Source organism: Lupinus angustifolius, chromosome LG20, assembly GCF_001865875.1.
Source record: "Lupinus angustifolius cultivar Tanjil chromosome LG20, LupAngTanjil_v1.0, whole genome shotgun sequence".
In the NCBI taxonomy this organism is placed as follows: domain Eukaryota; kingdom Viridiplantae; phylum Streptophyta; class Magnoliopsida; order Fabales; family Fabaceae; genus Lupinus; species Lupinus angustifolius.
The window spans coordinates 21,866,030-21,890,183 of NC_032028.1; the positions used below are offsets into that span (position 1 = coordinate 21,866,030).

Here is a 24,154-nt window from a genome sequence, read left to right on the forward strand (position 1 = left end):
AGTTATGTTTATGCTCACGACAATATATTCAACACACTTGTAACCTTTCTATAATGGAGATATTATCTTTTATGCTCTATTAATGAATTTGCTTATAAAATGTTTATCCAAAAAAGATAGTGTTTGAACTTTGAAGAGCAATAAAAGAAGGTCCAACTTCAAAGCTTGAGTTTCCCACTACATCAATTACTTTTCTGGGATCACTCAGGACAGCCTGGAAGGATCCAAACCCAGCCCCACTCACTATTATTATTATTATTAGCCAAGAAACACTATACCATTTAATAACAAGATATTGATTTAATGATATTCGATCATTATAGTTCGAAAGAGATTAGTAGCAGAATTGATAACCAAGGAAGCACTAGCAGGGAGAGAGGGGAAAAGGGAGAATTGGTTTTGCTTCTGCTAAGCATCTTTGCCTCACTTTTCTTATCTTTTCCCATCCCACTACTTCATTCCTCTATCTCTCTGCTTTCTTCTCTTCACTTTTCTGCCCACACATCATGTTCCTTCTGTAGATCAATTCTTCCCTCATCTCAAAATTTGAACTTGATTCTGGGTTTTTGATTTCATGGGAATCTGCAATGGAAAACCTCTTGAGACCAAACAAATCACTATAGTAGAAAACAACACAGACAAAGATGTTCTTCCAAGTTCCAACAAAACCAAATCAGCCTCAAAGTTTCCATTCTATAGCCCAAGCCCCTTACCAAGTTGGTTCAAGAACTCACCAGCAAACTCAAACTCAAACTCAAATTCCAACAACAACAGTGTTAGTTCAACTCCAACACCTTTGAGAATCTTCAAGCGCCCTTTCCCTCCTCCTTCACCAGCAAAGCACATTCGGGCATTGCTCGCTCGCCGCCACGGTTCTGTGAAGCCGAATGAGGCATCAATCCCTGAGGGAAGTGAGTGTGAGGTTGTTGGGTTGGATAAGAGTTTTGGATTCTTAAAGCAATTTGTAGTGAATTATGAGCTTAGTGAAGAAGTTGGGCGTGGTCACTTTGGTTATACTTGTTCTGCAATAGGGAAGAAGGGTACCTTGAAGGGACTTGATGTTGCTGTCAAAATCATTCCAAAATCAAAGGTGTTTCTTTTAATTCATGTATTCCAAAATTTGAGTGCGGTTGTAGTTTTGTGTGTATGTGTTAGTTAGTTATAGGTATGATGACTTCTGTTTTTTCATGGAAGTAGTAAAAGATGCAACTTTTTTATTTATAGCAGTGGTTATTCATTGTCATTGCTTTAATCATAGGTTGTTTCTATTGGGAAAACGCCATTACGTAAATTTTGTAGGAATGATCTTCTCGGAACACATTCCCAGTTTCTTTGAGGATTTACATGCTTTTTGTTCTTTGCGTAGAATCAGGTGCAACTTTTAATTCGAAAAATCGTGAACCATAAATATCTAGGATTTCAATCTTTCAACAGACTGTACCATATAAAACCATTTTCTAATAAAAATGAACTGCCTTCAAAGGATCTATTTTCATTCCGTAACAACAGGATTAAGTACTAGTGTCGATTACGTCAGTCTTCTACTTCTGCCTGTTGATTATGAAATCGAGTAGTTGCTCTTTTGTTCTTATGGAAATCGGCGATGATTGGCAGTTGACAACAGCAATTGCTATAGAGGATGTAAGGAGAGAAGTAAAGATATTGCGTGCTTTAACAGGACATAAGAATCTGGTGCAATTCCATGAAGCCTATGAAGATGATGACAATGTTTTTATAGTTATGGAGTAAGTTCATATCAGTACTTTTTTCTTGTTATGGATCCCTTTTACAAGCTTTCATTGTCCTGAACATGGTTTTATAATCTAAACCTGAATGAGTTTTATGGGGAAAACCACAAAACAAAACTTTTATGCGTTATTTTTACTTGTACTGATTGACACATGGTTTTCCTTGTATCTGGGATTTAGTTCCAAGCAGTAAAGCTGAATTGTTAATTGAATTCAACAATTCAAGAGCTTACATTCTAGTGCTATTCAGGTTATGCAAAGGAGGTGAACTTCTGGATAGGATTCTTTCCAGGTAACTTTGTTCTCTCCAATTTGCATTTTTTTATGTACCGCAAGAGTTAGTGCAAAGATTGTAAATATCAAAAGAGAGAAAGAAGAAATTAGAAAGAGACATCTGGTTTAATTATTGTATCCTTGTCATTAATGATGACATTGTAATCTGCATGAGTTCAATTGTGATGTATAGGGGAGGAAAGTACCCGGAAGAGGATGCCAAAGTTGTTATCATTCAAATATTAAGTGCGGTAGCTTTTTGTCATCTCCAGGGTGTTGTTCACCGTGATCTCAAGCCAGAGGTGATTAAGTCATAAAGCTAATTAATGTTTACTTCTATGGTAGCTGAGAAACCTAGACATCAACATTTTCTTGTCTGAGATTAATTAGATCATAGAGTTCTGCATAGATTTTTCCTCTTATGTATTTTTATTAACTATCAATGATGTTAAATTTGCTTCTTCGCTGCTTCATACTTTACATTAATGTAGTAAAGTACTTATTTTGCATCAAAAATGCTTAATTATAAATCTTAGGACTTGGTATTATAAAACCTTTGTATTAGGTGCTACTACCTCAAACTAAAGTTAGTATCATACTAGGAAGTATATGAAAATTTATGGAAGTATCAGTAATGCTTCATACGTAATTCCATTACTTCACCAGGAAGCATATGAAAGTTTATGCCAATATTTAAATATTAGATCAAAACTAACATTATACTGCTGAAAGTTTTCATATATTTTAGTTAATGAACATTTTTTCTTATAATTACTCTAGAGTGTTCATATACCAATTTGTTCCTTATAACTAATGATTAAGGGTGTTTTGTGACAAAGTTAATTCATATAAGAAACTATGTGTGGAGTTGAATATTTATTTACAAGGGTGTATTTCTTCCTTTAATTTGGAAAATTCTACTGTTTTCCTAATCATTAATAATGCTATTTGCTTCAGAATTTTCTTTTTACTTCCAAGGATGAAAGTTCCACATTGTTGAAGGTCATTGATTTTGGATTGTCTGACTATGTAAAGCCAGGTTAGGCCTATTGCATACTTTCTATATTTTCTCTGGATTTTATCATAAACAAAACAACCACTGCTGACAATAATTTTAATTTTTGCAGATGAGAGACTGAATGATATTGTGGGTAGTGCGTATTATGTAGCTCCAGAAGTTTTGCATAGATCTTATGGGACGGAAGCAGATATGTGGAGCATTGGCGTTATTGCTTACATTCTATTATGCGGAAGTCGTCCATTTTGGGCTCGAACAGAATCTGGCATATTTCGGGCTGTCCTGAAGGCAGAACCAAGTTTTGATGAAGCTCCTTGGCCTTCTTTATCAGCTGATGCAATAGATTTTGTAAAGAGGCTGTTGAATAAAGATTATCGTAAAAGATTAACTGCTGCTCAAGCTCTCAGTATGACTTCCAATTTCCAATTACTGGTGTATATGATCTTACTATTCTTATTTTATGATCTCATGAATTCTCTCACTTATAGCCTGATTTATTGCATAGGTCACCCATGGCTGGTGAATCATCGCAATGATATGAAGATACCTTTCGATATAATAGTTCACAAGCTTGTTAAAGCTTACATATGCTCATCTTCATTACGTAAATCAGCATTAGGGGTATGCAATGTTCTATGATTATGTTTTTTTATTTAATTTTGATTTGGTAAAGCTTTTTTTACACTACTATCATATTCATGCATTCCTAACATCATTAAAAAAATTCAGTATGATAACAACTGTTTGAAAAGTCGAACTATTTTAATGATGTCTCAAACAAATGATTATCGTGTAAAAAAACAGTACACTGAAATTCAAACAAAATTCGACTCATTTTTCTCTTGTCATATGTCTCTGGAACTTCTTCGTGATCTAGCAATAGATTTTCTAACATATTTTTAATCAATCTTTCAATATAAACATGTATGTTGATTTGGAATTTAATGTTCAACTTTTGGGTTGTCTTGGAGGACCCAAGTGTTCCAGCAAGTTTGATAATAATGTGAGGGTTCCAAAGAAACAGAAATGGGAAGGAGTAAAGACAATTGCTAAATGTGGTAGAAATATATTATTTGCAGTTTGGTTTTTAACCTCCCCTAAAAAGGGCAGCCCGGAGACGAGGCTCCTACTTAGTGAGGTCTGGGGAGAGTAGATATATACAGCTTTACCTCCACAAACGTATAGGTTGTTTCCAGGACTTGAACTCGTGACCTCATGATTACTAAGCAACAACCTTTGAGAGAAGATTAAAGGAGGGAGAGTCTTAGAATCTCACCAGGCTGATCAAGTAACATGACACATGAATGTTAAGTTAATTTATAGACAAGTTTAACAGAGTTTTGTGTTCTTGCCTATCAGTTGTTATAAACTATTCAAGTCTCTAGAAGTAACCTATAGTAATTTCTGTTAGAGGAGTGGGTATATTGATTAAAGTTTTGTCATTTTTCAGGCTCTTGCAAAGACATTAACAGTAGCTCAGCTAGCTTATCTCAGAGATCAATTTACTATGTTAGGGCCAAACAAAAGTGGGTTTATCTCTATGCAGAACTTTAAGACGGTTAGCACAAGTCCGAATTTAAATATTCTTTCTTTTTGAACTTAATTTCAAGCATTAACATTTAGAATAGCAGGCTGTTTGGAGGAGCTCCACCGATGCTTCAAATGATTCACGGGTCTTAGATTACGTGAATTCGGTAAGTCTGTTGGATAATAACTTCTCATAATGTTATGAGAAATTTGATTTCCTGAAAACTTAATTTGTAACTCATGCTGCAGGTTAGTTCTATCCAATATAGGCAATTAGATTTTGAGGAATTCTGTGCTGCTGCTATAAGTGTGCACCAACTAGAGGGACTGGAGAGCTGGGAGCAACATGCAAGGCGTGCGTATGAGCTTTTTGATAAGGATGGAAATAGACCGATCATGATTGAAGAGCTTGCCTCGGTAGTCTCTTTTGCACATATCAATTTGTCTTATATTTTCATTTACATGTTAAATGTAGTGCACTTTACCTAACCCACCACTTTATTTGTTTGTTTCATTGTTTTTGGGGATAATTAGAGACAAATACTTGCAAACCAAATTAACTATTCCAAAGAATTCGATAACTGCTTGTGTTTAATTCAGTTGAAGAGTGATTAATCACACAAAATGGTTATCGGATTCTTGAGAATAATAATGAATTTGTTAGCAAGTCTTTGTCATTAATTCTCCCTTAATTTACTCCTTAATTGCCATCTGCATTTAAGCCCCAGCATGGATATCTTAAGAAAGAAAGTGAGCCTTGACACAACAGTCCATAATGGTCATAATGCAATTGTGGCTCCATCACAACCATAATCGCAATTTAAAACCCTGACATTAAATGAGATACTTAATACAATATAGTTCCTCTTATCACATGTATAAAGGTACTAACTACTAAGATTTTTGGAATTCAATATGTTTCAGGAACTTGGGCTTAGTCCTTCAGTACCTGTTCATGTGGTACTTCAAGATTGGATAAGTCACCCAGATGGGAAGCTTAGTTTCATGGGGTTTGTGAGACTTCTGCATGGGATTTCTTCTCGCACATTTCAGAAGCCTTCACAGAAAACACACGGTTGATATCATTTTTTATTGGAATTTAAATGCATCAGCTAACTCCATCAACACATACCATTGAATGCAACATCTCAAAACATGTTAATCCTACTTTTTCCCAAGTTTTACAAACACAAACCATTCCCCACCTTGTTTCTTATTAGGTTGGTGGGTTATGGAGTTAGAGGCTTGTACATATGTAAACCAATAATGTTTTCCTTTAATACCCAAGGCACCTATCAATTATGCCAACTCTTTTATTGATTAAGCCCTCAAGGGATGCTATTTTTTTACTTGGAATGCCAGGGTAGAATTCTGAATGTACAACACCATGCAATACCATTTTCTCATTTATGGATGTACTTTTTTGTTAGATTACCTTTATTTACTTCTCATAATATTACTGAGGGTGAAACTCGTGACAACGGTAAAGTTTTGCTTGTCTTGACTCGTAACTTGGAGGTTATGAGTTTAAATCATGATCGTTTGTGAGGGTATAACTATGTATATCTATCATATCCATATATTACTAGGTGAGAGTCTTGTGTATTGGGTTGCACCTTTTACTTTTGATAGTGCTAATTTGTAACACTCATTGAGCATTCATAAGATTGTGAAGTAGAACTGGTTTGTTAAGCAATCAAATTGCTAAAAGGAGACAGGTCCAACAGGGAAGCATTGTAAAAGTTGGACTGATTCAACCGAACTTATTGGACCATGATGAAGCTATTCAGTTCAACCATGTTTCAATCATGAGTATAGTTGATTCTTTATTCCAATAAGATCGTGAGGTGGAAGTCTTCTAGATTGTGGAATTGTAGGTTGTGGATCATACTCGGTCAAACCTTCAGACCCTACCTCCAACTACTCCTCCTTGCCTTCAAGTACACCCTCAAATGTTCATGCAACAATTTTTTTTGTTTCCCACATGTATCCTTGACGGGAGACAGTCTTGTCCGAGCTGGGAACATCTATATGTATGTGGGGCTAATTGTCCTAGTGGGTATTTTTTTATCCACAAAAACTCGAACTCAACACCTTGCTTAAGGGGAATCAAGTATATACCACTTGAACCAACAGCTGTTGATATTGATGGAACAATCTATATCAATTGGAAGTTAAAAAAAGTTTTTTTCCTTTTACAATTGGCCCAGTCTTAAGTGAATGGAATATGGTTAGATTTTATTAAGTCTATGATCAGATTCAAATGCAAAAATTAGTTGAGCTTAAAATTTAGGATAAGGTAATGGACAAATTTCAGCCGACTCATATTCACTTCAAACTTGTGTTTATACTAGTGTGTATGTGGATGTACATTACCATTCCCTTAGAGAAAAGGTGTTATAAAGCCAAAGTCTAATTGTAGATATATTTATAAAAGGACCCGGTGGTCAAAAGTTTGAAATGTCTACAAGGAAAATTGGGATGATTGCAAAACGACAACAAGAGAAATTAATAATTGATGTAGGTGTTGAAAAAGTCAATTATTTGTCACCACCTATTTTTGTTGCAATTTATCACATTATGTCATTCATTTTTGTGTTGAATTTGTTGAACAACTTGTTTCACAAATTTCTTTCTTAATTTCCTAGTCACTGCCATTCTTTGGACAAGGATTTTTCAATAGTTGGAAGCTGATTCTATTAGAGTTGAATCATTACATGACTTTTACTCTCAGTTTGATATGTTCTACAAAGGAAAGGGTGTTGGATGGATTAGACTTATAATTTGGGGTATAAGTGTGGTATATTTAGCTTCTTCTTAAGGCAGTAATCTTTGATGACAATTCTTATGATATTCTAACATTGTTAGATTTGATTAAGGTAATGACATAATATTGATTTAATGTTATATTTGGTATGAATTTTTCTTTTTCTGATTGGTGTATAAGTCCAATGACTTATATTTAGTCTTCTTTGAATGTAAGTATATCAGCTTTGTAATAGGCATGAGTATCCATTGTACTCAATTTTTATGAAGTTTTTCTAATTATAAAAGAAACATTATCATATAGCAATAGTGATTAAAAATATGGTCCACAATACTTAGTGCGACCACAACAAAGAAGATGCTGCCAATATCACATGACAACGAACCACAATTACAATGAAATTGAAATTTACATAAAAACTGCAATGTATATGTGTTATTATATATATATATATATATGCAATACAATAATGTAAGCATAAGCGTTGTTAATCATGCCTAGTTGTTTATGTATGAAATATATGCTAGAGCTTTTGGTATGATGTGTTGTTGTATATATGTAATACAACAGCGTATGATAGGCGTTGATGATAATATACTAATGTGGTCACGTCTAAAAATATTTTATAGTTTGTCCAATCAAATTTGATATGATTCTCCTCATTTGATATTTTAAACCTTGTTGTGGCTGGAATTGGTGAAGAGTACATTTGTTTGAAACTTATTATTATTAATAGAGTTGAAGCAAAATTATAGAATATAAGCAAAAACGGTATCCCTCATTCGTATCTGTGTTGTTGAAATGGAAATAGAAACCTCATCCTCTTGCTTATCACTCTTTGCTTCAATCATCTTTCTTCTAATAATAATATTCCAACAAATATGTTGCGATGCTAAGCATCATCCACCATGTCCTTCTTCTTCATGCGCCAAAATCACCAATATCACTTCTCCCTTCCGCCTCAAATCTTACCCAAGCTACTGTGGCCACAAATCATTAGAATTAGATTGCGACAAAAACGGGAGCGTATTAACTTTCTTTTCAGGAAGCTATTACGTTAACAACATCAATTACAGCACATACAAAATCAGTTTAAGTGATGCAGGTGTAGTGGAAGATGCAACTTGCTCCTTTATACCTCGATATTATTTAAACAACTATGATATATTTTTTCAAGATTCATTCTCAATGAAGTACGAAAACTATTCGACGATCGCATACTTAAACTGTAGAAATCCAGTGATGGATGATCCTCGATATGTGAAAGTGGATATGAATAATAGTTGTGGGTTTGAAGGACATGTGTATGCAGTTTGGGAGAGAGAGATGAAAGATTTTGAACCAATGATGAAGAAGAGTGATATTAAGGTTGGGTGTAGTTTGATAGTGGCAACACGGGCAAGTAAAAGGTTGTCGGGTGTAGAATTAAATGGTGGTCTTTCTTATGCTCAAATTCATAAGTGGATGGTTGAAGGATTTGAGGTGTCATGGCTCTATATGATTTGTGATCAATTATGTGGAAGGAACTTAATATGTGAGAGGGTGAATGAATCGAGTGGAGGATTCAAATGTGTCAACAAAATTTGTGATTGGGAATCCTCTACAAGGGACGGTTGCGGTATCATCACCATAATCAATAATTCTACTTCCTTTATTTCATTATTTCCTTTATAAACTAATCTTTTCTTTTCCATGTTTTAGGAATTGTCAAATTGATCAGTGATCACATTCGAGCTTATCTGGAAGGCGTTATATTTGGTAACATTCTTCCATACACTTTCCAAAAGTTAATTTACATCTTTAAACAATTGTCATTAGATTTTACTTGAATTGGCTTATGGATCAAATCAAAGTAAGCCACTTCTTTTGACTTGTTTTTAATAAATAACCCATGCAGGAATATACATGTTATTTAGCACAAAGTTTTTCGGCACACAATATTTTCCGATTGATATAGAGGTAGGAATGTTGTTGGGAAAATATATTCTACCACCTTTTGCAATCAGATATTTATTTGGAGTTGTACTTGTGCTTCTTTTATTGATCTATAAATGGAGAAGAAGACATTTATCAATTTATGAAGAGATTGAACATTTTTTGCTAGACAACAATCTAAATCCCATTAGGTATGAATACAAAGAAATCAAGAAGATGAGTGGAAGTTTCAAAGTGAAATTAGGTCAAGGAGGCTATGGTTTAGTTTATAAAGGAAAGTTACGAAGTGGTCCTGATATAGCAATAAAGATGTTGAATAATAAATTAAATCATAATGGACAAGACTTTATTAGTGAAGTTGCTACCATTGGAAGAATACATCATGTGAATGTGGTGCGTCTTGTTGGATATTGTGTTGAAGGAAAAAAACGTGCTCTCGTCTATGAATTCATGCCTAATGGGTCATTGGATAAATACATATTCTCTAAAGAAGGTTTTGTTTCATTAAGTTATGATAAAATTTATGAAATATCTCTTGGAATAGCTCATGGGATTGCATATCTCCATCAAGGTTGTGATATGCAAATTCTACATTTTGATATAAAGCCTCATAATATTCTTCTAGATGAAAACTTCATCCCTAAAGTTTCTGATTTTGGACTTGCAAAGCTATATTCGGTAGATGATAGCATTGTTACTCTAACTGAAGCAAGAGGAACTTTGGGATACATGGCTCCTGAATTGTTTTATAGAAATGTTGGAGGAGTATCTTATAAGGTTGATGTATATAGCTTTGGGATGCTTTTGATGGAAATGACTAGTAAGAGGAAGAACTCAAATCCAAATGCAGAACGTTCAAGCCTAGTTTATTTCCCCTTTTGGATATATGATCAATTTAATGAAGAAAAAGATATTGAAATGGAAGATTTATGTGAGGAGGAAGATAAGAGTCTAGCAAAAAAGATGTTCATAGTTGCTCTATGGTGTATACAGTTAAAACCTAGTGATCGTCCTTCAATGACAAAGGTGGTAAAGATGCTTGAAGGGGATATTGAAAATCTTCAAATGCCTCCAAAGCCTTCTTTCTATCCACATGAAACGTATCAACATGAAGATGGAATCAACTCTGACCAAACATCACAGAGTGATTCCTATAGTTCTGATAGTTATATGCAAAGTAGTCATAAGTAATTATGGGTGTGCATGATTAGGGCCAAAGTTTGGTGAGTTGATAGATAGAATTAGTAGAAGGATATGTGTTAAAGTTGGTGGTTTAATTTGAAATGATAGATGATATTTCACATCTTATATATATGACATGATATTAATCATTGTCCTTTGTTACTATATCTTGTGATGATGAAGTACGTACTCGTCTGCAAATAAAATAAACATTTATGATTTTTGTCTTAATTTTCATTTAATTACATTTGATACCTTTTGTTTAGAAAATTATGTTTATCTCTCATTTAAGTGAGGGCGTGGAATTCAAAGGTAAATATATATATATAATATCAACATATATATGGTAGAGAAAGTGTGTGTACTTGATCTTGATGAATACAAAACTTCAAGCTTAAAGGCCCAACAACAACAACATAAAGACTTATATTCAAGCTTGAAGAAAGGATCATCAAGACTACAATAATATTTTTATTTTTAGGTCCTAAAATGCTTTGAAGGGTAGAGTCTAAGTTGGGTGAACATTATAATAAATCTCACATGATTATTATTTATTTTTTAAAAAATCCCATTTTTTTTAAGGCAAGGTGCAACTACACCCATAGTATACTAATAGAAAGGCACATACAAAGAAAAAAGGAGAAGATTACATATGGTTGAATCTATAGCTAGGAAGGCCTAAACTATTCCTATTATAATCATCCCTAATGAAATTAGGGGGTTGGGTCCAATAGGAGTTTTGCCTAGATTGAATGACAAAATTTGCCAATTTATCAGCGCAATGGTTACCTTCTCTAAATATATGAGAGACATGCAAATTCAAGGAGTTCAACTTAGAATTACAATTGTCTCGTAGGTTGCTTATCTTCCAAGGGGCTTTAGCTATGCCTTTGAAGATGCCCACTACAGTTGTAGAATCACACTCATGCCATATGTTTGTCCAACCATTATTGAAGGCCAAATGGACAGCTTTGATCGCTACAAAAAGCTCAGCATAGACGGCACTATAAATCTCACATGATTAGAGTATGAGTATATTACATAAAGAGATTTTCATACATAACATGACTTAGGTGCATTTAGCATGTATACATGATTTTGTGCATTTATCATGCATCAATCATTCATGTTATAGGTTCATGCATAATTAATTTAGTATTTTCAGAAAAAATGCTAATCGATTAAATCTTTGTAAGTGAGAAACCCTTTAATTGATTAAGGATATGGTTAATTGATTAGGTCAGTTCTGGTTTTGGAATTTTGGACGTTTTAAAGAAACATTAATCGATTAAGTAATTATTTAATTGATCATCCCCAATAGAACAATTTGAAACTGAATGATATTTTACTATCATTTCCCATATGCAAAGGCATCTGAGTAGTACAGAAACTTTGCAAGATTGATACACATTTTTCAAGAGTGATTTTCTGAAAAGAGACAAATAAAATTTCACGTGAAAAGAGTGAGTTTTACGAATATTTAAAGGTTTTAATTTTCAAACATTGAGTGTTTCAAAAAATTTCATTTTGTGACTCATAATCATTTATATTTATCTTTGAGATTGTAAGTGATGTCAACCTCTTTGGATGATTGCCTTTGTTCTTGATTGGTATTTGGTTAAGTATTGTGAAAGGAAATTGACATAAAGCACATGCATAATTGTAAGCGAGATAAAAGAATATGGATTAAAATTGGGGTGGTAAAGCGTCACAAACAAGACTTTGTTTGATAAGTCAATGTGGAGTTTGATCTACTCTTCTTATTGAGACTTCTAACGGTCTCTTCCATGCCTGTCTAAACCACACAATGCATGATTTTATAATTTTATGTACAATAGAAGTTAATCCAACTTTCTCCAAATTGCATCCATTTCTACCCTTATGTTGTCTAGTGTATTCGCCCATCCAATAGAATATTCTTATATCTACTATGTGGAGTTTATTCTTTTGTTGACATTTATCACTCAACTTTTAGTCTCACATAACATTACGGATCTTATAGTTATGTGGTAAAACTTGACCTTTAAGCTAAAATTATATAAAGACTACGTGCATTAACTTTTTTCTTTTCTATGATTGCTTTTGATTTGTAATATTATCATTGTCTTGAGGAACATATTGAATCACTCAAAGCCCTTCGTCGTGATGATCTCTTGTATATAAGTCATCATCCGTAGTTGGTCCGCTCTCACGCAACTGATATGTTCCAAAAAAAGGATCATCTTCACCATCAATAACTTCATATTCTTGGTCATTAGTATTATTGATGATTATTTTGTTTATTGAAAGAATAATGGATCATTTCATATCAGATGGGTCACTAACATGGAATACTTGTTGAGCCTGCGATGCTAGAATAAATGGCTCATCTTATTAAGATCTACCTGCATAAACTCTAACTCATCAACTCGGAAGCCATTGTTGTTATCAACTCACATACAATAAAAAACTGACATCTGAAACATTGTGTAATTCAATTCTCATATTCGTTCAATCACCCAAAAGTCTGACATGTTCGCATATATTGGGTTTCTATCTTTTGCACTTCGCATGTGTAAAGTTCGAGCAACAAGAGTCACATTACTATTTTCAATTTTACTTTGATCATCTTGTCTTTTGTATAAAATGTGAATCTATTAATTAGTTAACCACTATAGGATAAGACATGAATATTTGAATCATTGGCTAACTATTTCAATTTTTCGGAAATCGAACGTGCATTTATATTCAATCATCTTTAATGTGATTTTTAGCCACTTTATGAAACACCGATTTTGCTCTTTGGAAATCCAATTTTCATTCTTACTTGGGTAAGATTTCCTTAGAGTCTCCATGTGTCTTTCAACATATGGTTCAACCTCATCGGCATTATGTAAGACATATAAGTGCGTTTTCTCCAATTCGATTCTTGTTATAGTCAATATTTCATTCCCAGTAATACCTTCATCGAATGTTTTTTTTTTTGCATACCGAGGCTTTGGAATGCCTATGAAATGACAATCAATAAGGTATCTGATACAAAAATCGAGAGCTTCTTCAATAACATATCACTCTACAATACAATCATCTAGTCTTGATTGGTTCTTTACATACCATTTTAGTGTCTTCATATAACGCTCAAAGAGGTACATCTATCTCATATAGGAAGGGTCACATGGTTGTTTCTCTTGAACAAGATGAATGCTTAGATGAACCATTATGTCAAAAAAGAAGGTGGAAATACATTTCAAGCTCACACAAAGTCAAAATAATTTGTCTTTGCAATGCAGATAATTTCTTAGGGTCAATCACATACAAATTGCCTTGAAGAATAAGCATAACTTAGTTATGGTCTCTTGGAATTTTTTAGGTAGAATTGATTGTATTCCAATAGGCAAGAAATGCTCCATAAGTACATGACAATCATGAAACTTAAGACCTTTTAACTTGAGGCCTTTCATTATTATGAGATTCTGAATATTGGAAGAGTACCCTTCTGAAACTTTAACATCATGAAGAAATTTACAAAATTTCAATTTCTCCTACCTCGACAAAGTATAAGCTCTTAGAGATAGAAATGTACATTTTCCATTCATTATTGGCCCCAATTCCTTTCTTATTCTCGTACTAACCAAGTCCAACCTTGCATTCAAGTCATCTTTGGTCTTACCAGAGACATTGAGTAAGGTACCAATGAGACTTTCAAACATATTTTTTTCAATATGCATAACATCAAGGAAATGTCTTATATATAATGAACTACAATATGACAATTGAAAGAATATTATTCTGAAATTGACATACACATTCTTTCTTAGGAATATCTTTTTTTTTCTATTCTTTTTAACAAAACTTCCTTTTTCTTTTTGCCTTGTATTGCTTTTTTCGGTTTCTTTGTGTTTTCTTCCTCCTATTTTATTCTCCTTGGGTGTCATGATTAATTATAAAACGAGAAAATGACTAATTAGACAAATACAAGTACAAAAAAAATGATACAAGGGATATGATTTTGGACAACATACTCATCCTTATTCAACCTAAATACTTACTTCTAATTCAAAATCTTTGACTTATAACCGCATAAACTAATAATGATATGTGATTTTAAATTTTGTCTTACACTAATAACAATGAAAAAATAGAAGAAATTATGAATATTTAATTTTTTAATTAACATGTTTTAAGTATTACAAGACAAAATTTATGATATAATTTTTGACAACATAACCATCCTTATTAAACCTAAACACTTCTAATTCTAAATCTTTGAACAATAAATGACATGATCAGATTTTGACTAGGGCAACTTCTAACTGATTTTTATGTAGGGTGTCCTCTATATCATTAAATTATGAGCTCAGAGTTGTCCACACGTTTTGCACTATAAATTATTAGTCTATTTAGTACCTATAATTATTCATAGTTTCCATCAATATAATATAATTTGAGGGTATATGCTCACACTTTTGGTTAAGAAACTAATCTTTTTTAAGATTTGTAGTTATCCTTCCCAACAAGTATCGTTCTCAGTAATTGAATCATTAACATTTTGGTTATCTCTCTTGCAACACAAAATCCATACCTTGTTGATGATCAATATAATATGATATACAATTAGAACAGTTACTCATTCCTTTTATACTAAACTAATTAAAGATAATACCAAACTTAAACTAAAAATAAGATAATAAACTCAACTTGCAAAATAGCAAAAACGGTATCCCTCATTCATATCTGTGTTGAAATGAAAACAGAAACCTCATCCTCTTGCTCATCGCTCTTTGCTTCAATCATCTTTCTTCTAATAATAATATTCCAACAAATATGTTGCGATGCTAAGCATCATCCACCATGTCCTTCTTCTTCATGCGCCAAAATCACCAATATCACTTCTCCCTTCCGCCTCAAATCTTACCCAAGCTACTGTGGCCAGAAATCATTAGAATTAGATTGTGACAAAAACGGGAGCGTATTAACTTTCTTTTCAGGAAGCTATTACGTTAACAACATCAATTACAGCACATACACAATGAGTTTGAGTGATGCAGGTGTAGTGGAAGATGCAACTTGCTCCTTTATACCTCGCTATTATTTAAACCACAATATCGTATACAAGTTTGGTAGTTTCTATGTACAGTCTTTCGAACCCAGGAACCAAAACTATTCGAGGATTGCATACTTAAACTGTAGAAATCCAGTGATGGATGATCCAAGATATGTGAAAGTGGATATGAATAATAGTTGTGGGTTTGGAGGACATGTGTATGCAGTTTGGATGCAACATATAGATGATTTGAAACCGATGATGATAAAGAGTGAGATTAAGGTTGGGTGTGGTTTGATGGTAGCAACATCTGCAAGTAAAAGGTTGTCGGGTGTAGAATTAAACGGTGGCGTATCTTATAGTGAAATTCATAAGTGGATGGTTGAAGGATTTGAGGTGACGTGGTTCTCTGTGATTTGTGATCAACTATGTGGAAGGAAGGTAGGATGTGAGATTGTGAATGGAGAAGTCAAATGTTTCAACCTGACTTGTGAATGGGAATACGCTACAAACAATTGCGGTATTATTATTATCCATACACTATGCCTTCATATATTATACATTCTTATCATCCACTATTATTATTATTATTATTTGAGTATTCAATATATATAAAGTGTTGGTTTAATGATATAAATTAAATATTATGCATATATATTTTCTCTTTCATTTCATTATTTCCATTATAAGCTAATCTCATTGTTTTGGATATTATAGGAATTCTCCAAAATATCAGTAATTACATTCGAGGTTATGATTCTTGTCTCTGTTATATAAATTTTTCACTGTTTCTTTGATCGGTATTAAGTTACTATAATAAATTAGTTTTAAAATCTTCTTAATTATAAAGACTTATATGTGTTTGTGAATTTCATATGGTTCTAAAGCAACATGTATCATATTCCTTATGTCTAGGAAGATCTTTAGACTAATTGTTTATAACGATATGATAATTTTTTGAAGTTAAATGTATCAATTATTGAATTTTCTTTCTCATTTGTTTTTTCAGCTTATCTGAGTGGCGTTATAATTGGTAAGATTCTTCCATATACTTTCCAAAAGTTAATTTACATCTTTAAACAATTGCTATAAGATTTTACTTGAACCGGCTTATGAATCAAATCAAAGTATACCACTTCTCTTAACTTGTTTTTAAGAAATACCCATGCAGGGATATACCGTAGATTTAGCACAAAGGATTATTTGGGCAAACCATTTCAGAATTTTAGAGATGGAGGAATATTCATGGGACAATATATTCTACCATCTTTAATTGCAATCAGATATTTATTTGGAGTTGTGCTTGTGCTTCTTTTATTGATCTATAGATGGAGAAGAAGACATTTATCAATGTATGAAGAGATTGAACACTTTTTGCTAGACAACAATCTAAATCCCATTAGGTATGAATACAAAGAAATCAAGAAGATGAGTGCAAGTTTCAAAGTGAAATTAGGTCAAGGAGGTTATGGTTCAGTTTATAAAGGAAAGCTACGAAGTGGTCCTGATATAGCAATAAAGATGTTGAATAATAAATTGAATCATAATGGACAAGACTTTATTAGTGAAGTTGCTACCATTGGAAGAATACATCATGTCAATGTGGTGCGTCTTGTTGGATATTGTGTTGAAGGAAAAAAACGTGCTCTCGTCTATGAATTCATGCCTAATGGGTCATTGGATAAATACATATTCTCTAAAGAAGGTTTTGTTTCATTAAGTTATGATAAAATTTATGAAATATCTCTTGGAATAGCTCATGGGATTGCATATCTCCATCAAGGTTGTGATATGCAAATTCTACATTTTGATATAAAGCCTCATAATATTCTTCTAGATGAAAACTTCATCCCTAAAGTTTCTGATTTTGGACTTGCAAAGCTATATTCGGTAGATGATAGCATTGTTACTCTAACTGAAGCAAGAGGAACTTTGGGATACATGGCTCCTGAATTGTTTTATAGAAATGTTGGAGGAGTATCTTATAAGGTTGATGTATATAGCTTTGGGATGCTTTTGATGGAAATGACTAGTAAGAGGAAGAACTCAAATCCAAATGCAGAACGTTCAAGCCTAGTTTACTTCCCCTTTTGGATATATGATCAATTTAATGAAGAAAAAGATATTGAAATGAAAGATTTATGTGAGGAGGAAGATAAGAGTCTAGCAAAAAAGATGTTCATAGTTGCTCTATGGTGTATACAGTTAAAACCTAGTGATCGTCCTTCAATGACAAAGGTGGTAGAGATGCTTGAAGGGGATATTGAAAACCTTCAAATGCCTCCAAAGCCTTCTTTTTATCCACATGAAACTTATCAACATGAAGATGGAATCAACTCTGATGACCAAACATCATGGAGTGATTCCTATAGTTCTGATAGTTATAGGCAAAGTAGTCATGAGTAATTATGGGTGTGCATGATTAGGGCCAAAGTTTGGTAAGTTGATAGATAGAATTAGTAGAAGGTTATGTGTTAAAGTTGGTGGTTTGAAATGATAGATGTAATTTGACATGTTATATATGATTTGATCTTTTTTTTATTTTCCTTGTTACTACATCTTTTGATGCTGAAGTAGCTTGTTGGTTTGCAAATAAAATAAACAATTATGGTTTTTGTCTTGAGTTTTCATTTAATCACATATGACACCTTTTGTTTCAAAAATTATGTTCACCTTCTATTTAAGAGAGATAATGAAATTTAAAGATAATTAAATATAATATCTACATATATTTCAGACATGATAAAATCAAAATTATGGTGAACTTGATAAAAGCTTTTGATTTCTAGGTCACTAAATTGAATACAATCTCAAAAGAAAGAAAACTAGATAATGCATGTGAGAAATGAGAAGAAGCCAACCCTTCATGTATTAACCTACAATAGTGGGAACAATCTAGGTGGTCTAGTGCACTAATACCATATTTGACATTAGTCCAACACCAATAAAGTATATGTCATTCTTATCTCAACCCTAGTCTCTAATATCTGGGTTCAAGGCATATGTGTACAATAACTCAAGTGTAGATTGTTAACGTGCGAGGAAGAGTACAATCCTTTATTGGAAATAAATAACCACCCCTCAATAGCTGAAACGGGATGGCAAATGGGTGTGTACAAATCATAAGTGAAATATAAAAAATGAAAGTGAATAAATATATTTGCTTTTTTGAAAATGGGTATTTAAATCATTGCAGTTAACTGCTTGGTGCTTGACTTTCTTACAAGTAAAATTCTTCAGTAGAGTCATCACCTATTACGACACAGTCTTTGGTTCAGTATTGACTCTACAACTTAGGAAGAGGTTGAACTCGAAATTGACATCTCACAAAAGATTTGAAGTCAGCACAACTTTTTTGTGGTTAAAACTTATAAAACTATACTTTGTGTCTAGTTGGATAAAATGGTCTTTCAACACGGGTACTAACTTGAAAGTCAACTAAAGAAAGAGAATATATTAGCACATCATTCACCCATAATAAAACAATGTCCTTGCTAATAACATGGTTATTTATACCCTTAAAAATTTATGCATGTGTGACAAGAATTCATTTTGCTTCTTCATATCCTTAGGTACGATAGATAAATCAAGATTATGTAATTTTGGTTTTGAAATTGATTGGTTTGATTTGATTTGGATTAAAGAAATTGATTTTAATTTTTTGTAAAAATGGAATTAATATTGAATCAAGTGATTGCAAAATATTTAATTATTTAAAATAAATGGAATCAACAACGAAGAGACGATATTAGTCGTAAATTGATTTTCTGCTAGAGGCAGAAAGGAAGACACAACACAAAACACAATCACGCTATTCAAATTCCATAAATTAATCAAAGAAATTAAAACCTCTTTCAATGATTCTTTAATAATTAATAATTGAAATCAAGAACAAAGAGACAACATTAATTGCAGTCCCACTTGTCGCTTACGATAAAAAAAGAGACAACATAGGCCATAACATGACTATTCAAATCCCATAAACTATTTAAGGGAGACGATGTGGACCACAATCAAACTATTCAAATTCGATAGACAATTTAAAAACAAAAACAGTGTTTTAATTATTATTAATAAATGGAATCAAGTGTTTTTATTACGGACAACCTCCCCCGATGCTATTATATTCTAACTCAAATTCCCAACTTTGAAGTGGCTTTAACGTTTAATTTCAAATGTAAGGAAAATCTGTTGCATGAAGACCAAAAGAAAGTCTTTGGATTCCATTCAGTGTTGCAGGGGTAAGGGGTTCTGTATGAGTGACACAAAGATTCCCCCAACTTGAGATTCAGTGGATAGTAATATAGGACCATCAAGTTACATATTACCAGAGACACTGTATAATAGCTTCAAGGAATGAAACATGCACTTGTTTGTGGGTTTGGAAGCTATCAAGTCCTTAGTGTTTACCTTCAATACACACAGGTGACACAGCTAAACAAAGAGAGTAAAAATACAAAGAAAAAGATGGATATCAAAAAACCACTGTTTCAAATCCAGGTAGAGCAAAAATTTTGATCAACAAAGAAAACCAATTCCAGATTCCAAACTCAAATTCTACAAAATCCAAGCATCAATTAGTTAGCTCCATAATTGCAGCAACTATGTCGCCATCCGCAGCTTTAAGAGCTTTAACAGCTCTTGGTCTTGGAACACCAGCTTGAGTCATCACCAACTCTATGTCCTTGGGATCCACACCAGTCTCATCCACATCCTCGTCCTCTTCTTCTTGAGCCGTAGATGAGGATTCAGGCTTTGATGCCGAAGTGCTTACATTAGGAGCCTTGAACTGCTCTGCAGCCTGAGTTTGTAGCTGTGAGCTCAAGTCTTCAATCTTAGCTTCCCCAAATATTATGTATGTGTCAGATGCTGGACTCTTAAAAACATCTGGTTTTGAGATGACAAACAATATCTGGAAAACAGAACTCAAGCAATTCAATTATACGACATAGAATAGACTAGACAAGACGAATCGGAGGAAAAACAACAATAGTCAAAAATAAAGAAGCCAAACACTGACGTTCTTGCTCTTTTTAACTGTGACACGGCTAACACCAGTGACGGGTTTCATTCCAAGTTTCAACATTGCCTTTCGACTCTTCTTTTCACTTCTACTCTGCTTGGACCTACCAGATGCATCACCTTGTCCTGACATACAACACATTCTCTTAGCACAGATCATACAAAACAACATAAAAGTAGCATTAACTCCATCATACAGAAAAGATGCAAACAATCTACATGCACTTTCATTTTTATTCCAATATGAAACAGATTAAGCTTGAATTGATAAATGCAACCACAGATTATAGATGGAATGCCAATAGTCATTTCCCAAATGCAAGAATAAAAATAGATAAGTACACTATGAGCTAATATTATTGACCAATTTACCATCAGCATTTTCATCATCGGAATCATCGTCATCGTCTTCATCGTCATCCTCGTCATTGTCCTCAATTACAGGCTCATCAGACTACAAAAGACAATACACAGAAGATCAAAAAGAAGAAGGCAAAGAAATAGTACTAAGATTGTGTTTTTTGTGAAGTGAATATTATATAGTTATTAAAAATTAGGGTAAATTGTATTTCCAATTTAATTTGAATTTACAAAAATCACGATTCCATAGTGAGATTACACAAAAACCTGAATGAGAATTGAATATCTGAATATGTCTCCATCCCATTACACATAAATACTTAGAACTAAGTTCGAAAGGCATAATATATGTGATATGATACCTTAAAGTAGTTGGTGGAACATAAATCAAACATTTAAAAAGAAGAAGGCTTGAAATAAAATAGAAAATATAAAGTCATAAGAAGAAAAGATCGAAAATAGAATATAGAGACATGGATGTTTTGTTGTTGGAGATGAGCAGCAAGAAGCTGTTCCTCACTCTGACTCTGTTGAGCAGTCATAGTGTGTTGTATTCTGCTATCTATGTGCAAATCTAAACCCTAACCAAACTCATTTTATACCTCCCACTTAGGGATGGCAACGGGCACGGGCGGGCACGGGTAGTAGCTACCCGCTACCCGTTTTAAAATAGAAAAGTAATACCCATACCCGCCCGTACCCGTACGGGTACCCGTGAGCGGGTAGTTCTGGGTACTCGCGGGTAGAACGGGTACCCGCGGGTTTCCTCTATTATAAATAATTTTTAAATTTTTTACTTCTATTGTGTTTCAAATAACATGAAACTTAATTATTTTTGTACCTTTTGATTAAATATTTTGCTAAAATGCTAAATTTATTGGTGGTTTCCATTTGTGTGATTTTTTGTTCTCATTTTTAAAAAAAATAATAAAAAAAAAAATAATATATTTTTTATTTTAATTAAATATAATATATTAATTATCTAAATAACGGGTACCCGCGGGTACGGGTACCATAATACCCGTACCCGTCCGTATGTACTACGGGTATTTTTAAAAACTCGTTTATAATACCCGCGGGTACCCGTTTGTGACCCGTACCCGTGCCCGTACGGGTTTTACCCGCGGGTACGGGTACCATAATACCCGTACCCGTCCGTATGTACTACGGGTATTTTTAAAAACTCGTTTATAATACCCGCGGGTACCCGTTTGTGACCCGTACCCGTGCCCGTACGGGTTTTACCCGCGGGTACGGGTACCATAATACCCGTACCCGTCCGTATGTACTACGGGTATTTTTAAAAACTCGTTTATAATACCCGCGGGTACCCGTTTGTGACCCGTACCCGTGCCCGTACGGGTTTTACCCGCGGGTACGGGTTTTTTTGCCATCCCTACTCCCACTCTACTCTTTCCTTCACATATGGTAAATCAATTATATTTCTCATACTTATAATTGTGTTAGTTAAACCCGCCCGTATGTACTACGGGTATTTTTAAAAACTCGTTTATAATACCCGCGGGTACCCGTTTGTGACCCGTACCCGTGCCCGTACGGGTTTTACCCGCGGGTACGGGTTTTTTTGCCATCCCTACTCCCACTCTACTCTTTCCTTCACATATGGTAAATCAATTATATTTCTCATACTTATAATTGTGTTAGTTAAACCCGCCCATTGTCTGAAATCATTTAAAATCTCATATACTGGTCAGTTTTCATTTACTTTCTTTTATGGAATTTACCTAGTTTTTATCAAAATATTATTGTAGAAGCTCAAACACATAACCACTACATTCATTTATACTTTTAAAACATAGTATACTTCCAAGTCACATATTTTGTTTTAGGAAATAATATAAAGAAAAAAATAATTTTCAACATTAATATTATTATAATATATATGTATATCTAATTTCACAAGTATGTAGTTTAATTAGTGTACCATTTATCAAACCACTATACTACTATATAAGTATTCTGACCAACTTGATGAGCGATACAATATTAATATGATTATATGATATGGTTGGGAAAAAGATGAATAATCTCAAAGTGTTAAAAATGGATGCATTTATAAGCCTAACGTCTTAATGTTTTGGGTTAAGATTTATTGATTTGGTTCTCCCTTGAGCTATTGGGTGCATACTTCCTTTACCTTTGGGCTTCCACTCAGAATAAATAGTATCAGATTTGATTGATCAATTGGTAGGTGTATTGTATAGAACAATTATTTATGGATCCTTTTATCAAAAGTGTTCCTCACAATATATAGTTTGCCAAGCTTTTCTGAAAAATATTCTTTGAATTTAATATTCGTTGAAACTTATTTACTCTTTAGCTTGATTTTCTCTTTGATCTTCAGCAACACCATTAATACTTCATAGTCATTTTGAATTGAGGATTTAACGATTCAATGTTTTTTAGGCAACCGATGTGAGAGAGTAGTTTTTTTTACGTAGTAATGGCAAAAGTGATGACCAACATGCTTCTTTAGCACTTGCAACATAAACTTTCTTTTTGTAACAACAAAATACTTTTTTTCTTTCTACAAAAGCAAATGGATCAAATAAGCATTGTTTTCTTGAATTGAATGTGTCTTGACAGTTTTTTATGAAGCTTCACTTCATCATCATTCAACTTGATTGACTCTTCGCTCCTTTTAGATTGAAGATTAGGATTCTTATTTCTGAAATGTTTATGTATGACATGAAATATATGGATGTAGATAGAGGCATTCCAGTTCAATGATATGATAAATTTTGAAGTTCAGTCAAATGTTAAACATTGATGAGTATTGAAAGTAAATAGATCAGTTTTCATACGACTCTGAAAATAAACTTATGAAATTGTCTTAGGGATTTATGAATCATTATTAACAATTATTTCTTCAGATTAAACAGTTTATAATACTTGCTTGATTTCCTCCATATTTAAAGTATATAGATTAGAACATTTAAACAATTTAATGTTATCTTAATTTAATTTGAACATATAAGATTAACACTTAGAATATGTTCTAGACAATTGAGGTCTTAAAATCCCCCCTTAGATTAAAAAACAATTACTTGAATATTAGAGAAGAAAGTGTACTATACTCAACATCAACATGTGTATCATAGCATATGACATAATGTTTTGCAATTACATCAAATATTTGTATTTAAGACATGTGATTTCTTTTCAGAAGAAATGTATCAGAGTGACACTTTCAGTGAGATAAAAATATATATTAGAGCAATTAATATGTATAATACCAGAAGCGTATAGTTTTATTGACATGCAATAAAATGTTAGAT

The 24,154-nt window shown here is 33.1% G+C and overlaps 4 protein-coding genes across 5 annotated transcripts; 3 read left to right on the forward strand and 1 right to left on the reverse strand.

Annotated features, from left to right (window-relative positions):
• LOC109335865 (CDPK-related kinase 7-like) lies at positions 310 to 6,113 on the forward strand. The gene is made up of 11 exons (XM_019572103.1): positions 310 to 1,090; positions 1,615 to 1,745; positions 1,999 to 2,040; positions 2,215 to 2,323; positions 2,979 to 3,060; positions 3,149 to 3,445; positions 3,545 to 3,660; positions 4,490 to 4,597; positions 4,671 to 4,733; positions 4,816 to 4,983; positions 5,491 to 6,113. Exons 1-11 carry the CDS (start codon positions 575 to 577, stop codon positions 5,644 to 5,646), a joined length of 1,788 nt encoding a protein of 595 aa, XP_019427648.1. The 5' UTR covers positions 310 to 574; the 3' UTR covers positions 5,647 to 6,113.
• On the forward strand, positions 8,105 to 10,646 carry LOC109335864 (LEAF RUST 10 DISEASE-RESISTANCE LOCUS RECEPTOR-LIKE PROTEIN KINASE-like 2.8). The gene is made up of 3 exons (XM_019572102.1): positions 8,105 to 8,951; positions 9,035 to 9,091; positions 9,231 to 10,646. Exons 1-3 carry the CDS (start codon positions 8,135 to 8,137, stop codon positions 10,457 to 10,459), a joined length of 2,103 nt encoding a protein of 700 aa, XP_019427647.1. The 5' UTR covers positions 8,105 to 8,134; the 3' UTR covers positions 10,460 to 10,646.
• LOC109335863 (rust resistance kinase Lr10-like) lies at positions 12,449 to 17,972 on the forward strand. Of its 2 annotated transcripts, XM_019572100.1 has the most exons (5): positions 12,449 to 12,456; positions 15,567 to 15,993; positions 16,191 to 16,223; positions 16,483 to 16,506; positions 16,645 to 17,972. In XM_019572100.1, the coding sequence occupies exons 2-5, from the start codon at positions 15,630 to 15,632 to the stop codon at positions 17,877 to 17,879; spliced, it is 1,656 nt and encodes a 551-aa protein (XP_019427645.1). In that variant the 5' UTR covers positions 12,449 to 12,456; positions 15,567 to 15,629; the 3' UTR covers positions 17,880 to 17,972. The 2 variants fall into 2 exon arrangements, with proteins under 2 accessions (XP_019427645.1, XP_019427644.1); XM_019572099.1 differs by lacking the exon at positions 12,449 to 12,456 and having other exon boundaries at positions 15,156 to 15,993.
• Positions 19,922 to 21,439, reverse strand: LOC109335010 (nascent polypeptide-associated complex subunit alpha-like protein 1). The gene is made up of 4 exons (XM_019571041.1): positions 21,329 to 21,439; positions 20,868 to 20,949; positions 20,494 to 20,621; positions 19,922 to 20,385 (listed from the first exon to the last, which is right to left on the reverse strand). Exons 1-4 carry the CDS (start codon positions 21,395 to 21,397, stop codon positions 20,047 to 20,049), a joined length of 618 nt encoding a protein of 205 aa, XP_019426586.1. The 5' UTR covers positions 21,398 to 21,439; the 3' UTR covers positions 19,922 to 20,046.

Coding starts and splice junctions, on each gene's coding strand:
- LOC109335865 (XM_019572103.1), top strand. CDS start 575: ATGGGAATCTGCAATGGAAAACCTCTTGAGACCAAACAAATCACTATA. Junction 3,061..3,148: donor GTCTGACTATGTAAAGCCAG/GTTAGGCCTATT, acceptor TAATTTTTGCAG/ATGAGAGACTGAATGATATT. Junction 3,446..3,544: donor AACTGCTGCTCAAGCTCTCA/GTATGACTTCCA, acceptor TTTATTGCATAG/GTCACCCATGGCTGGTGAAT.
- LOC109335864 (XM_019572102.1), top strand. CDS start 8,135: ATGGAAATAGAAACCTCATCCTCTTGCTTATCACTCTTTGCTTCAATC. Junction 8,952..9,034: donor CTCTACAAGGGACGGTTGCG/GTATCATCACCA, acceptor TCCATGTTTTAG/GAATTGTCAAATTGATCAGT. Junction 9,092..9,230: donor TCTGGAAGGCGTTATATTTG/GTAACATTCTTC, acceptor TAACCCATGCAG/GAATATACATGTTATTTAGC.
- LOC109335863 (XM_019572099.1), top strand. CDS start 15,174: ATGAAAACAGAAACCTCATCCTCTTGCTCATCGCTCTTTGCTTCAATC. Junction 16,224..16,482: donor TATCAGTAATTACATTCGAG/GTTATGATTCTT, acceptor TTGTTTTTTCAG/CTTATCTGAGTGGCGTTATA. Junction 16,507..16,644: donor TCTGAGTGGCGTTATAATTG/GTAAGATTCTTC, acceptor ATACCCATGCAG/GGATATACCGTAGATTTAGC.
- LOC109335010 (XM_019571041.1), bottom strand. CDS start 21,397: ATGACTGCTCAACAGAGTCAGAGTGAGGAACAGCTTCTTGCTGCTCAT. Junction 20,622..20,867: donor CGATGATGAAAATGCTGATG/GTAAATTGGTCA, acceptor GTTGTATGTCAG/GACAAGGTGATGCATCTGGT. Junction 20,386..20,493: donor CAGTTAAAAAGAGCAAGAAC/GTCAGTGTTTGG, acceptor TCTGTTTTCCAG/ATATTGTTTGTCATCTCAAA.